Here is a 16,682-nt window from a genome sequence, read left to right as displayed (position 1 = left end):
AGATATTTACTATCTGCGCTCCAATTAAAAATACTGCATTGGTTTATTAGACATTTAAAAGTATTTACTACTGAGTGAAAGTATTTACAACTAAAGAATCAATATTCCTTATGTAAAAAGAAGGCTAATTCCTCAGTGCACATGGATCTATAAAGAAAACCAGAAAAGTGCACAATTGAAGGAAGGGGTTTAGGGGCATGAAGGGGCCATGTGATTTAATGGTTTGTTTGATGGGGGAGGTTGGTTTGGTTTGGTTTTTTTCTACATCTCTTGACCATCTCTATGTGGTATTGCTGGGGTCCCCAGGATGAGGTGACAGATGAGTCTGACTCCATGTTCTTAGAAGGCTTCTATTCTATTCTATTCTATTCTATTCTATTCTATTCTATTCTATTCTATTCTATTCTATTCTATTCTATTCTATTCTATTCTATTCTATTCTATTCTATTCTATTCTATAGTGCTACACTAAAACTATACTAAAGAATAGAGAAAGGATACAGACAGGAGGCTTAACAAGAATGATCATGTAAAAACTTGTGACTGACTCCTCAGAGTCCGACACAGCTGATGGTGATTGGTCATTAATTAAAAACAATTCACATGAAACCAATCAAACTTGCACCTGTTGGTGAACAATCTCCAGCCACATTCCAAAGCAGCAGAACAGGGAGAAGCAAATGAGAAAATATTGGGGTTTTTTCTCTGAGGCTTCTCAGCTTCCCAGGAGAAGAAATCCTGGTGAAGGGATTTTACAGAAAATATGACAGCGACAATCTCTACATCTCTTGAGATGGAAGTGTCCTTTTGCAAGAAGCTGCCAGGGCTGTTTGTGTTCAGTGATGCTTTGCTCATCACCTTAGTGCTGCTATAGAGGGCAAGGCATCTGTCTGTGGGGAACAGACAGGCAAAGGTGCTGGAGGAGCAGTGCGCTGTGTGTTTGCTGACTGCAGAGCTCCATGGATGTGCTGCTGAGACACCTGAGTGCAAACCAAGATGTGAGCTCAGCCCTGGGAGCAGAGCAGGGGATGCTAAGCTGAGCATTTGGGAGCAGAACCACGTCTGTGCCTCTGGCATGTGGCTGTGTTCCTTGGCAGGGCTGGCTGAGCTGCTCTGTATGCCAGGGAATGGCTGTGGGACACTGGCTCTGCTGGGACCAGTGTCCTTTTAGCTGTGTGCCTCTGGAAATGCTTGGGAAAGCAAAGGGTTCATGGCAGCACAGCTTGGCAGGTGTTCCAAAGCAAACTGGGCTTGTTTACCCTACACTGGGCATGGAAGAAGAAATAGCATCTCAGTCACTCTCTCCTTGCCAACAAGAACAGAAAACCGACTCTTGGTCGATAAGGAAACTTCTCAAAGCTCAATTATATCAACTTGCTGCCCGAGGCTGCAGTCCAATTCTTTATTTCCCCTGGATGTTGAAGCAATAGCTGTCATCATCAGAGCTCCTTTTGAGCTTGCTGTGATAGGAGCAGTCCTTTGGATGCAGTGCTCACTCCTGCCTTTGTTTCTGCATTCTTATTAGTGGGATGACAAAGCACTGGGCTAGGAGGCTGAAATCATTTCCAGGGTTTGAAGCCCAGATAATTTGTGGCCTGACTACTCGTGACTTTTGAGAATAGGTAGGAACTGAACCATTTTAAGTTTCTGATGGCTGTGGGTTAACCCCCGTAGGCAGCACAACCCCACTCACTCCCCCTCAGTGAGGCAGAAGTGAGAAAGTTTGTGGGTTGTTTATTAAGGGAAGTCTTGAGACCAATATGAAATTCTGCTTCACTTTTCAACTCAAGAAAGCATAGTAAATATATAGCCAGCTTTTTGGGAGTGCAACTGTTCTGCTGCACAGAAACAGCCATATTTTGTGAAAACATAATAAAAGCAACATAATAAAAGCATGAAACTCGACTTGTGATAATCAAAAGTGTAGTGTAATATCAAAGAGAAAACAGACCTTTACAGAGCCCTAGTTTTCCAAGGCACTTCTACAGTCATCACACGTCTTCTGTCATTAATCAATTCCTGTCCTGTCCCTCTGTATGCTCGAAAAATCACTATTTGATTTGAGAGTTATACTTTTTATCACTACATAGCCCAAAATGAGTGAACTCCATTTAAAAGTTCAACAAGAACCCTCTTCAGTTTTGAAGGAACTGATTCTGTGAAAATTGGACCTAAGTGAAGTATTTTTGCTATTGATTTGTACCCTGTGCCCACACAGTTGCCTCTCAGTAAACACTGGCAGCCACTCAGCATCTTCAGAGAGTGAATCCTGCTCCTCTCAGCATCCCCACCTCTCCTTGGGGTCTTGGACCAGCTGGACTAGGGCATGGCTTTGCAAGTGATGCTCTGTCTTTTCCTCAGGCATTCATTTACGAAAAATACAGGAATACCTTTGAGCTTCTGTTTATTTCTCCGTCAAATATGGCAAAATTTAGTAAAGATATTCTAAAGGTTTTGAGGTGTCTGTGGTATGAAGCAATTTCTATGTGCTTGTTTCATTTAGGAAACCTGACTGAAAAAAATATAGATTCCTTCAGGAATTGTGCTGTGCCCTTGTGCTGTTGTTAATTTGAAAACATAAACTGTTAAATTAGGTTTCTTTCCCTAAAAGTTACATCTTTTATACTCTTATATATATATAAGAGTATATATATATATATATTTATACTTTTATATATACTCTGGGTATATATTGCCAGTTGTCACCTCAGCCAGCTCACACAGTGTGTGGCCACGCTGAAATCACACCAGCAGCTTTCTCAGCTCCTTGGATTTATCAGGAATATCTATTGACCACCTGGATGTCAGTGATTTCAAACTTGACTATTTAGGTGGCTGCTGGTCTACCTGACACCTAAGGCAATTTTATTAGATAAATAAAATATAGTTTAGAAATAGTTTTTTAACAGTTTGAAACTGTTAAAATTTACAGTTCTGGCAATTCCTGTGTATTTTCAGCCTTGAAAGGGGAGAGACATATAGAGAAATTATTTTAGATTTGACCTGTAGGTTTACATGATGTTGCATTTAGGAATCTCAAATGTTTTTGTACTGTCTAAACTGACAGCAGTTTGTGTTGCCAGCTTTGAAAATGAAGCATTTATTAGCCCAAAATTAAGTCTTAACCTGATCTAGGCTTCAAAAACCAATATTTACAGCTTGATACTGCTACATGACTGATTCACATCTTAGAATTACATCTGTATCTTCTTCAAACGCTGCCCATTTTATGTGTGGTTTTGGGATATCTGAGGAGAAAGGTGGAGGTTTTACCCTCGGGCACCTTGGCATGGCTGGGCTAATGGAACATGTGTTTGGAGAGAGGAGGGGAGTGTGAGGCTGGAGGGTTCTGTGCTGGGCAGACGTGTCTGTGCATCCCTGAGTGTTTGGAGAGCATTAGGGAAAGGACAAGGGACTCCTGAAGGGGAGAGAAGGGAAAGAAAGAGGAGTGGGAATCTTTTATGTACTCCAGTCCATAAAGCTCCAGCAGCAGCAGCAGCAGCAGCAGCAGTACCTATTCCCTCAAGTCTTTAATTAGGAAATAGTCAAATATTTCCTTGGGGGGGGTGGGGGGGTGGAATAAAAATTAACTCTTGATAGCATTGAAAATGAGCATGAGCAATGGGCTGGAAGCAGAAGAAAGGAGAAAGCAGGAGAAAGCAATAAGCAGAAGAAGTCAGAAAGCAGAAAAAGCACCAGAAAGCAGCAGAAATCAGAGCTGGGTGCTCACTGGCACAGCAGGGTGGTGGGTGGCTGTGTGGGAGGGCACACACACACCAGTACTTTCAAATCTCTATTAAAAATGCAGCAGCATTTTTGTAAGCAGTCATTTCTTTATTATAAAATTTGTCAGTTAAGTTTCTTAGTCTTGCAAACCTTCCTCTTACAGTCTACTTTTATCTAGAAACAAGAGAATAAAGCTTCCCAAAACCTGGAGAATTTGATTTTAAATTTGTGCTCAGATGGCTTGTTTCCTATTTCACTCAAAGTGCCCCAAGGCTGCCCTGAGCCATCAGAAATAGCTGCAGGTGGCCCAATGTTCTCCTGGTTTGAGCTTTTACACACAAACCTCTTGGTCCACAAATGTTAGTAAATAGAGATGAAGCTATTTCTTTCAAAATAAAGCTCCTCTCCTACATCTTTGACATTGCAATTGTTGAAGCCATTCAAATCCTTGAATTGGTTTGTTAATTTGATGAGGCTTCTGCCTGACTTGCTGGGGACAAACTTAGTGAAGACTTGAATGTCACATTCTAAAGTTTCATTTTTCATTTATTTTCTTCTTCAATAAGTATTACTGTGTGGTTAATTTGTTCTCTGGGATGGATGAAATAGAACTAATATGAAATTCAAATGAATTCTTCTGCTGGCAGCCTGTTTGTTAGCAGCAATAATGAAACATAATAGCCAATGGATAGAGAAATACATTAAGTATTTTCCTCAATAATTCAGGGGTTTGAGATATTTAGCAGTCAATAAAAATATCCAGAAGAATCAATGACCTGGAATTTGTCAGTGTACTTTTTAATTATATGTATATGTATATGTATGTATATATATATATAAAATCATATATGTGTATATATATACTTATGTATATAATTATATATATACATATATATTAATATATATTAAACATCTATACTTAATTATATATATCCATAAAATTATATTTATATATACATTATAATATATATATGCATATATATAATTAAATATATACTATATATATATATATGTATATTTATTTATTTATTTATTTATTTATTTATTTATTTATTTTGTGTAAGGTCATGTTACCTTTTTAAATGCTTTAGTCATTAAAAGGAGTCCATTTCAGCTATACAAATTTAAAAAAAAATTATAAAAATAAAAGATGCTTCAAAAGATGCAAACCACCTTTAAGCTACTGGCTGTTTCATGAAACTGGAAGCCAGTATTGTGAAGAAAAAAAACATTATTTGTTGGGATGCCAAGGACACGTGTAAAACACCTGACCAGCAATCGGTTTATCTTTCACGGGAGGCTGAACAGGATTTTACAAGGTTATTTGCTTCCACCTACTGCTCATCGTTGATATTACAGAAGGCAGCCGGGGAACGCTGGGCTGGGGGAGCTGCAGAGGCTCATCCTTGCTCCCCTGGGCTCTGGGAGGGCACTGCGGGCACAGAACTCTGTTTGCCTTTCCCTGCGCCTTGTGTTCACATGAGGAAAGGAAACATGTTGGGAATTCTGACCGTTTTTCCAAAGTTTCTGCTTTCTTGTGGCTGTTTGGGAGGTTTCTGGCAGCAGGGGAAGGGATTGGGGTTGGGGTGGCAGGGAGGGAGCAAACTGCAGTGTGTGATAAAGCTCAGGGTGTGGGGTGTTAATAGCACCAAAGGATGCTTCAGGATAGTGATTTCTCTGTTCCTGAATGCAATTCAAGGAGTAAAATTAAACATAGAATTACAGAAACTATGTAAGGTAAGGGTATGCACGTTTCTGCTGCATCCTAAAGCCAAGATCTCATTCAGGGCCATGTTACTATCAATAATTACTTTTGCTTTCTAGAGCTTTCCCTTCCCTCTTTTCAGTAACATTTTTATAGTGCTACTGTCAATGAAGGTGGTAGATTTATTCAGTAACATCTTTCTATTACTGTTAATGAAGGTGGTAGATTTGTTCAATAAAATTTTTATACAACTGTTGATGAAGTGGTAGATTTGTTCCCCAATGTGTTAAACTTGAAAAATCCCAGCCCTTAAATTTGTTCTTGTTCTGCGTTGCCCCCAAAGTCCTGCAGAAAACCTTGCTTTGTTTCCCTGTCGCTGTCACCAAACAAAACAGATCAAAAAGAAACTTTATATAAAACATAGAGCTCTTAATATGTTTTTAATGATGTTATTTAACTGGCTGTTATGCAGTGACACCTAGAGAGAAAAGGAATTGTGTTGGTTTTAAACTCAACTGGATGAGAGGATTTTCTATTTAAGTCTATCTTTTCCATGAAACTTCCATAGAATGCTTCCATTCTGTGAGGCTTTCTATCATTATATAAAATACCTAAAATAATCTTTAAAAAAATCCATATTTTCTGAGTTTTTACTCTTTTTTTTTTTTTTTTTTTGATGATGTAACAACATTAAAGAAGGTGCCTGGTCCATTGTTCAGATCTCTAGGCTTTTACAATTTCTTTTTAGCAATGGTGCTTCTCCATCTCAAATAATTTGTAGAGCTGGGAAATTTTCAATACACATAGGAAGTGACAGCACTTTGTCATTTTACACTTAGAGAAAGTAGCACAGATGTCTCCCAGAGAGGAACATTCTCATTTCTTCCCTTCTTGCTCTGAGATTGACAGATGATTCATTTTGATGATTTTTAAAGCTTAAGTTCTGTGTACATTTTTTCTTTAAAAGAAGTATATCTAGGATGTAGACATATACTCAAATATTTATATTTAAACATAGACTTGATTAAGTCAGTAGCCTCATTGGTTTAAAGAATTACAACACTAATTCCTTCAGAAAATTAACTGGTTTTTAGCTTGCCCTTGTGCAGAAGTCTGAATCCAGGTGTTTAGCCTTGAAAACATACAGCTATTTCTTTTAAATCTGACTGTATAATTTCAAAGATAACACGTTCTTGCAGTGAGACTGAACCCATGCAGATGTGGCTTTCATTGCTAAAGATGCAGTGGTTAATTTGTAAAGATTCAGTTTCCATATCTTTAGATAGATAGCCAAACTCTAAGGGAAGAAATGCTTGTTTAATTTTCAGGGATAAAACACTGAGCAGAAATGCTGAAATTTGCCATTCAGCCTGAATCTTTTCCTGGGACTGATCTCAGTTCCATTTGAAGTCGGGGTTCCAGGTGAGGTCTGGGTTCAATTTGAGGTCTCATTTCCATTTGGGGTCTGGGTTCCAGGTGCTGTCCCAGCTCCAGGTGTATCTCGTTATCTCATTAACTCCTGATTGAGCAGAGCAGGCTCAGCTGGGCTGGCCCCACCTTTTTGAGGCTGAGGCTGCTCTGCTGCCTCTCTTTGCTGCTCCAGACAACCACACCACATAAACTGAGCTGGGAGGAAGCTGAGTTTTGCTTCATCCAGGTAAAACTGCATTTTTAATTGAGTAATGAATGCTTGTGAACTTGGGCCTCTTAGAATTTGCTTTTAATGGGAAGGGAGAGTGGTAAAATAGCAAAATTCACTGTTCCATGGGCAGCAGGCAGAACCAGAGTGCTGTTGGGTCCTCAGGTATATCCATCATGCTGAGAGCCTGTATTAGCCATGACTGCAGTCTGAGAGGAGCTGCTTTATTCTGCTTTCAGTTAATTTAGCTCAGTGTGTGAGACAGAGCCACTCTTGTCCTTGGTGATATGGAAAGAGATGATTCATTTTTGATTAACCAAGAAATATGTTAAAGAACATTACCCTCTTTCCAAAAGGTGACTTAGGAAAGCTGTGACTTAGTGCACAGCTAGGACATGAAGACCACTGGTGCTAATGGAGTTTGAGTTCTTTTCCCTGAGGGAGAAGGCTTTTGAAAAGCTGAGCTTTTTTCCCCTCCCCAAAAAGAAGCAGGTGTAAATATCCAAACAGGCTCAGGAAGTGAGCCTGTAGTCAGAGAGAAAATTTCCTTCTCCTCCATGTGGGAGATGTGGGGAAAGACTGTCTGGCTGCCAGTAAGAAACACTTGAAAGAAAATTTTTGAGTCTTTTATTCCCCGAATGTCAATCTGGCTCCCCATGAAAAGTGATGGAATGTAAAGAGTATTAGAGGTGCTGATTCGTGTATTAGACTGGCTAGAATACCAAGTGGTTTTTTGCTTCCTAAGAAGTGATACAACTTGATATGCCTTATGAAACCATCTTTAGTATAATTTGCTGTGAATTAAAGTATTTTTTCCAAGAAACCTTGCTTTGTCTTACTTGGTTGAATTATTTAATTTTTTGAGAACTTTCATAGGTTTAGGTAGAAAGTCTTTGGCTTTGAAGTAAAACCAGTCCTTCATTTAAGATGAATAGACATGCTGTAGAAGAAACGTAAATTCTTTATTTTACATTCATTTTCATTTTTAATACAAGCTGCTATTTGCTATCAGCGTTTGAATTTATGTGCAAGTAACTCACCAATAATTTGAAATCTTCTTAGAGTAGTTCCAGCTTTGGTGAGAGGTTAGGGAAGTACTTTTCCCAAAAAATTGTCCCTGAGCCGTATGTTATTCTTTTCCCAATAGAAATCTCTAAAGCTGCAATAGTTAAGCAAAATTTGCTTCCAAGAATATCCTCACTAGAAAAGAAAATTTGAGAAGAAAATTAGTAGGACACTTATCTACAAGGGTTTAGTGACTTGAATTATGTTTGGCTTACTCAGTTTCCACTAGTAACTTGCTATAAAAAGGGTGACTGAAGCAATAAATGCCTTTTGGAGTGTAATTTTTGTGATGACAATTATCCCTGCAAGTCTTCAGCACAAAAATCCATAGGTTCAATGTGTCAAAATACTTTAGGAATAAAAGTATCATGTGTTGGGTGTCCTTAGGTTTGAGATCATTTGTTTCAGCCCTGAAGAAAACGTCCAAGATATCCACAAGTGTACCAGTCTGTGCACACACACATTTACATGTTTATCATAAACAGAGGCTTTGCTATTCTTGCACATTGCAATGAGATTCAGACACGAATCTCTATCAACTCCTAGCTAGCACTGAATAACAGATAGAAGCTTGAGCAGATTTCCTCTTTACCTTACCTTTATATTTCTTTCAGCTTCCATAATTTATTTAAAAAAAAAAAAAGTGAGCAAGAAATATATTTTCCTCAAGATAGAAGCAAATAAGAAAATGTATACTAACAAATCATATTTTCTTCTGAGAGGTGGCTACGCTATATTGAAATAGGTTTGGGGTGTTTGTATTTATTTTTGTGTGTTTTTTCAATCCTGTCTTTAAATTTATGCCTGTAGTAAAGTTTAATGAGCTTCACCTAAAGGCACAATACTAGACATTGTATATTTAATAACTCTGTACAAAAAAACAGTTCTTCAAGCTGAGTTACTCCCCAGTGCTGCTCAATGTGTTTGTGACATGGGCTTCTCTGTTTGTGCTTGCAGGACACTAAAGCAGAGTGCAGTTCTGGTGTAGAAACTGAGGACAGAAAAGTAAGTGCCTTGTTTTAATGTGATTTTTCAGGCAGCTCTAGTGGCTGGGATTTTCTCTGGTTGTTGTTCAGGGTTTTATTTTTTTTATTAAACCGTGTGAAATTATTTTATGGTTCTTAATATGTGTAAATGTTCATGCTGTATTTTAACTTCAATGGGGAGAAATCAGTCTTACTCTTTTGAATATACTTGTTAAAAATTTGAATAACTGTTTTAGAAGAAGCAGAAGTGAATTATAGTACTAATCTCTTTGTGCTTCAAAAAAGGTTTACAAGGCAGTTGCACTTCCTATTCTTAATTTACATTGTTAACAAAGTTATTGTGAGTCTGTTATGATAAAGTTGGCATACCATGTTAAATATTTGTAACACAGCAAGATAATTGCTTTTTCTTGCTTTATAAGTAGTACCTTTGAAACCTTTTTTTTTTCCTTTAAGGGGTTGATTAAAACAAATGTTTCCAGTTTTATTTTCTGTTAACAAATATAAACCAGATACAAATATGTTTTCAGTTGTGTTCTTTACCTTACTCATGGTAAAAGCTAACTAAGGAACAAAGGCTGCACAAAGAAACCTTCAGCTTAAAAATATGTGTAATTGTCAGAAATAAATCAATGCAACTTTCAATAGGGAAATGTGTTTTGCTTGAAAATCTGTTGCTACTGAAATTTGAAAATCTGGATCTGTGCAGGGTATTTCTGTGTGGAATAGTAACTGAGTTTGTCGAAGTTTTGAGCACATGACATGTGATTTAAAGTCCAGCTGGTACTGTCTCATTGAGGCTGCAGTTTCTGAGCATCAGCTCGCATCAAACTCTTCAGGTTCTTCCATTTAGGCTCACGTTGCTTTAACTTGTGCTAAAATCCAGGCTGGGGCCTTACTTCTAAATCCCAAGTTTTGACTTTTTTTAGTGTTTACCAACTATTAAAACTGCCCAAACCAGAAGTTCTTCCTGTAATGTGAATTATGGGAAAAGGTGTCAGGAGCCTGACAATTTATTCAGCTGTTGTATTTCTTCTTCCTGGTATTGCAACTTTAATCTAGCAGAGCCCAGCCTATTGAAACTGTGTGTTTTTTCCTGGTTTATGATGCATGGTTTGTACCTCAGGAGGAATTTCAGGAGATGTGTGTCTGAGCACTTCTCTGGTGGTTTAAAGGGACTGCTCTGAGCTGGGCTGGTTTCCACCTTCAGTGACTCAGGATATCCAGAGATTGCAATTAGCAGAAAGGATTTTTTTTTCTTCCTTTTGTTATTTTGTTTGAGCATTTTCTTTTGAAAGAGCAGTAATGTGATCAACACCCCTTGTTGCACAATCTGTTTCATCTTTTCTCTTTGTTTGATCCCAAAATTGAAGTTTCCACAAAGTTTAAGAGGCAGTTGTTCTTTCCAGTCCAGGGAGGGAGCTACCAGTGATCATCAAACACAGATCCATCAGTCTTGGTTAATACTAATGAATTGTTTCATGTTTGTTGAAAGCATCAATTAAGAATGTAACATAATTCATAAACCTGAAACATTGTAAATAAATATTTTTATTTCATTGAACTTAGAATCAAGACAAACTACTGCAATTAGGGCATGCATCATTAGTGTCTAATAATTTGCACTTCCATAATGGAATATACTACTAATGAACTGTATCATTAGTAATTAATGGGAAATTTTCCCATTTAACCACAAAATACAAACCTGCAAGGTGCCTTTTCTTGTGTTCCTTTTTTTCTGAAGTTTTCTAATCTTTAACTTCTGAAGTAGAAATTTATGTAACCATGACTAAAGCATTGCCTGCAGGCAAACTCAAATTTAATAACTGTACTTATTATTTTGAAATCTATTATTCTTTAAATTCCAAAATAGCAGTTAATTATCGTAACCACTTCATCACTGTGATCTGCCTCTCCTTTCATTGTCTTCAACTGACCTTTCCACGTAAGATTTTTATTTATTTCCTGCAAGGCTAAAAGCTCCCAGGTTTGAGAATACCAGGTGACAAGCAATGCACAGTCTGCTCTCTCTGGTCTGGATAATTATGAATTACTTAATTGCCTTTACCTTTCCCTGCAGAAGACCCATAAGTGCATGTACAACTCATTTCCTACTTAATGATTTTTTTTTCTGCATTTGACACTCCCAAGCTTTCTTGTTTTGATGTCCCACCACCATTCTGAACATCACAATATTGGATGTTAAATGACTCGTGTGATCTGAGCTTTGCTTCTCAAAGAAACAAAATGTAGAAAAGTGACCCTTAAATTGTCACTGGAAAAATCCTGTTAAAAACATGCCATGTGTGATTTTTGTACAAAATCCATGGATATCTGCAGCTAGCCATGTGATGTTTGGGAATTTGAGCCATGATTCCAAGGCCTGTGTGATGGTCTGCTATTGCAAGGCTGATGGCAGATGGTCAGCTTGTTTTTCCTTTTGCCCATGTTTTCTGATATAACTCTGTGTGTTGGGCACAAACAAAATGGGTCTGGTGGAAGGCAATTAATAAGGATATTGGCCATTTTGCCAGGAGGGAGAATATTCCTTTGAAATCCTTCCATTTGATATATTTGATAAATCCATATTGATATATTTGATATATCCATATTGATATATTTGATAAATCTTTCCACTGTCTGTCTCTAGAAGGCTTCTAATATGTGCAGCTGTTTTGTTGGTGTTGCCCTTACACAGCACCATCATCTCCCATTACCTAAAAAACCTACCTTGTTTTTTATGAAATTATATTTTATAACTCTTCTTTATTTTTTTATTTAATCTCAGTTCATATCTTTACTTGGTCTGAGCAGTAATCCTTTTTTTCCAATATGTTTATATGGGACTTGCTTCAAACAGTAATCTCCAAAAATGTAAGTAGAAAAAGAAACTGTAAATAAGATTTCTCCCAGTCCTGCTCTGTCTTTGAGATCTGAATAGAGCACAAAGGACATTTGTTTTACTCTGCAATTGTCATATCATCAGATTAATTCATGGCAAAGCTGTGAAACCAAAACTCTGATCTGAAGTTACATCCCCTGACATCCTTTGTGTGACATTTCCACCTGACACTGAAAACTGGAAGTTAACTTACAGCGACCTTTCTGTGCTGGATAATTTTGTCTCAGCTTGTTTTCACTATGCTGGGAATGTTTTATCCTTCAGCTCTGGCTTTTCCATCTGTGTTTTATTTCAGTTTATCCTGCCCCTGATGGGGCTGTGCTGGCTGTGATGTGCAGTGCTGTTCTCCTGTTGCAAATGCCCCATTCAGCAGCAGCTCAGCACCATTAGCAGGGGGCTCAAGGTCACCCAGGATGTTCTGCTGCGTTTTCCCTTCTGGAGAAGGAAGTGGCTGATGGAGAGAATATTTTTGAGATGCATCTTGACTTGAAAATGTCCCACTTCAGAGCTGGGAGTGCAGAGGCTTTATGAGAGCAGCAGAGTTTATGGCAGAGCATCAGGGCAATAACCTGATGGGTCAGGAAGGTTCCCTGGAGGGCCATAATGTTCCTAACTCCCTATTACCTGCTGTGGGCTATGGGGGAGGCAGAAATGCCTTGCCTTTTCTCTGCCTGCTGTGCAAAATATTTCATTTTTTTTTTCCCTTTAGTACCTTCTGTCAGTGGATCTCAAATTACTTGGCAAACAAATTTAAAACACCTATGAGGAAAGTACTTACAGTTCTATGGCTTGAGTTGCATATGGAGAAATAGATGGATGAAGGGCAGATGTAGGCAAGGTTATAAAGTGTGTCTGAGGCAAAATGAGAAAAAGAAAAGCATTACAAATATATTTTGGTTTGTCTATTCAATGGCTTCTTGTAGGCTGTTTTGGGGTTTTTTTTAGTTAATTCATAGTGATCATATAAAGATGTTTATTTTTTCTGGAAGTTTAAGGGAATGTTTTGGGGTTTTTTTTTAGGAGAAAAAGTTTATCCAATTTCTCTGATCCTCAGATTACTGTAGAAGGGAATTAATAAGGTATCAAATAGTGAGGAGCACCATGGAGGGACTAAGTCAGCTCCTGGCATCATAGATGTGGATTTGTTACAGTACTGTTTTCTTTCATGGTAGTCCCTTTTCCTGCTGTTTAGGGGCTCTTTAGCAGTGAATAGGAATAAGTGTCATTGTTACTCCCTTGTGAAGGCATTGTGCAATCATTGTGCATAATGATGTGTATTATTGAGATGCATTTTCACTCCCATTGAAAGAATTTTTTTTTGTTGCTGTTGTGAGGGAAGATCATAGACTCCAATGGATTGGTAGGGAAGTATCTAAATTATATTTGGGTATAGATTTGGAGGAATCTAAGGAAGTTTTGAATGCTAATGGCCCCTCTGCCAGAGTGAACAAATGATTCCTGATCCCCCTGCCTCTTTCCCTGGTGCACAAACAGTGCCAGGTGTTGCTGAACCATTGCAGGACAGGAACACAACCAAGTGGAGAGGGTTGACCACAGAACTGAGGAAGCAGGGGGAGCAACCCAGAGGGGGAATAATGAGCTGTGCCAGGAATAGCATCCTCCTGTCACAGCACAGCAGATGTTTCCCCTGACATCCCAGCTCATGTAAGTCAGATTTATGTGATGCCTTCCTCAGTGCAGTTTCCACAAAAGGGTGAAGTTATCTAAGGGATGTGTGTTTTTTGTTTGTTTTTTACCAGAAAAGTTACTTGAAATCCAAGGCTGCTTCCTTCACAATTATATATATATATATATATATATGTGGATCTATCTACATATAGATCTTGAAATCAAGATCTGTTGCTCTCCCGGGATCCTTAAACTCAGAAAACTGAATCAAACCCACAATCTACATTATTTATTGCTATTTATACTACTTTTAGCAATATTTTTAAATCAAAGGATTTTTTTTTTCTCCTTTGTCTTAGTTTTGTGTTCTTTTCAAATAAAAGCAACACTTTTGGGGAAACAGGGAGCTGAAAGTTGCCTTGCAACTTAAGACACTGCATTATTTATTAGCCAGCCTAATAAATATTGGCAATTCTAATGTGAGGAATTGCTCAGAAATCCAGTCCATTTCCTGGCATGTGGCTTGACAGAGTGCAAAGTCTTGCTGCAAAGTTTCCTGGTATTTGAATGCTCATAATGTCAGCCCTATTACTGCTCTCTTGTTCTCGCTGTCACTGACATGCAATTATGGGATTTCACAACTGAAGTGGTGACAGTTGCTCCTCTGTGTGTGTGTGTCTGTCTTTCCCCTTAATCCAACTCTATCTAGCAATCTGTAATTTGATAAAGTGGAATTGAAGTGACAGGCGTGACAGAAGTGCCAAAACAATAATTTGACCTCCCACTGAAGTGTCAACGTGTTCTGCTGCATGACTTTTACATATGCTGAATACACAGAAGGGACATGGATAGTGGATTTGCTGGGCTGCAATACCTGCTAAGGCACAGGGCAAAAAAAAGCTTTCACTACAGTGTGGTTTTTGCCCAATGTGTTCCACCTTGAGCCATCACATCTCCTATCCCTGTATTAATATGTATAAACATGGTTGCTGCTGCAAATAAATTACATTTTTATTGGGAGATTTTTTTTTTTCATATCTTCGTCTTGAAGATATTTTGATAAATCTCAAAATTATAATTCTGTGATTGTCTACAGGATTAGTTCTCAGACTTTCTTTTACTTTTCTTTTTGAATCTGTTCTACCTTGAAATACATTTCATTAGGTATATGACACATTCCTGCTAATAACTCTTAAAAAGCTCACCGAGCTAGAAAGAACATTCTTTTATATGCATGAATAAAATATTTTATTAGCACTGAAGTAAATGCATGCACAAGTTAGTTTGGCATATATTCATATGTACTGTACCTGCATTGCATACAAGGTATTATGTTTCACTTGGGGACAAGGGGGAGGGCAGGAGACAGAAACTGTTTGCTTTAACACTTGGCTAAATGGAAAGTTAAAATATTGAGATTCAGGGGAGAAGAATCAGAGTGGAAAGGGGTAACTCAAGTCTGAGTTGATGCTAATTATCTATCAAAATTAACCGAAAAGTAATTTGTGGGAGACTCCAGCATGGCTGAAATTTTGTTTACATTTGGCCATTAAGTTTTCAACAGGTATAAAAGTAGAGAGGAGTTGGCTTTTGAAGTTATATAACAAAGGGAAAACCCCACATTTCTGTAAATATTAGTACGCTGTGAATGGGAACATGTCTTGCATCTTGTCTGTGTTTGTGAACCAATAAAACTTCACAGCAATGGGAGACAGCAGTTTCTGCTGCTGTGATGGAATAGTTCCTTTTAAAAGGTTTTGGGTGGTGCCAGCTGTTCATAACCCAGGCTCCTCAGTGTGGGGTTTTATAGGGTTTATATGTGCCAGAGATTTTCATTATCATTGATGCTTTAGAGACAAGTCATTGCCCACTTGACGTTTCCTTCTCTGTCTTTTTTTCCTCACTTTTTAAAATAAAGATTTTATCTTCATTTATAGGAGATTTGATAAAGAAGGACTGACCTGGCAACAAGTACCTATGACCCAACTTATTTGCAGATATTTTTGTGGTCACAGGGTTTTTGGACCTGGTCTAAAGAGCACTGAAAGACAAGGGAGGGCTTAGACTGATGTGAGAAAAATTATCTCTGTACAGACAGAAGAGACTCAGGTTGGGGCCTTTTCTTTCATTTAACTTACTGCCAACCTGTGCTTAGGTATGGAAATATTTTGTTCCTGCATTTTAATTTTCCTCTCAGTAAGGAAAATACCCATTGACAGATTTGTTTTCCTAAGCTATCCTTAAAGAGCTCTATTGGTGAGTTAGAAATCAGAGATTATGTATTTCTTCAGAGAAAAGGAATGGAAATGTGAGTTCTTTTATGATTTATTCAGGGTCCTTGTAGTAGAGCTCCTGTTGAGACAAGCTCGCCAATATGCTGCTATAGAAGAGGTTGGAGTGGCTCTGTCTTGATTTAACACAGACAAATGCTCTGACCTCAGGCTGCTTCTGTGTGGTGTAAATGTTGTGTAGTCCTGTGTACTTTTTCACTGAAACTATTGTATAGCAAACTTGGAAATGGCACTTGAGATTTGTGAGAACAACTCAATGCAGGCCACTGCTCTGAATCATAAAATGGAGAGAGATAAATAACATTCTTTCTGTATTGAATGCTGTTTGTCTATGGACAGTTTAAATTTTTATATGGAAAATTTCATTCAATGCTTATATCTTTGCATTTGTTCTCCTTATAACCAGAATAAAAAAAAATGCGAATAAGAATAAATTCTTGTGGAAATAGTTAGGAATATTAGGTATTAAAAATTCTCATTTGTTTCTTCTGCTCCATGTCTTCAGCATAACTATGGATGGGAGCAGAGGTTGTGCACTGACCGTCTGTGCACGTGGGCTCAGTTCTGTGTCTGTTGGACAGGTTCATTCCTGCTCCTTACACAGAAATGTTTGGCTCCAGGGGCTGGAGCTCTGTGATTCCTCCTCTTTGTTAACCCCTTGTTGGTATCCAGGTGCTGTCCAGGAGTTGGCTTGTGTTGGGAATTCCTTTTGTGCATTGGGGCTCTCTGCAAACAG

General features: G+C 38.1%; 1 protein-coding gene across 26 annotated transcripts in view; it reads left to right on the top strand.

The window, feature by feature from the left end:
* Positions 1 to 16,682, top strand: part of RBFOX1 (RNA binding fox-1 homolog 1) — a 1,171,935-nt gene that overhangs the window by 637,312 nt on the left and 517,941 nt on the right. For all 26 annotated transcript variants that reach the window (XM_058035398.1, XM_058035402.1, XM_058035413.1 and 23 more), the window contains one exon: positions 9,093 to 9,140. In XM_058035398.1, the coding sequence (XP_057891381.1) occupies positions 9,093 to 9,140 (48 nt within the window). The remainder of the gene's footprint in view (positions 1 to 9,092; positions 9,141 to 16,682) is intronic.

The sequence above is a fragment of the Melospiza georgiana genome, chromosome 16 (assembly GCF_028018845.1).
Source record: "Melospiza georgiana isolate bMelGeo1 chromosome 16, bMelGeo1.pri, whole genome shotgun sequence".
Lineage (NCBI taxonomy): Eukaryota > Metazoa > Chordata > Aves > Passeriformes > Passerellidae > Melospiza > Melospiza georgiana.
This window is presented reverse-complemented; position numbering and strand designations above follow the sequence as displayed.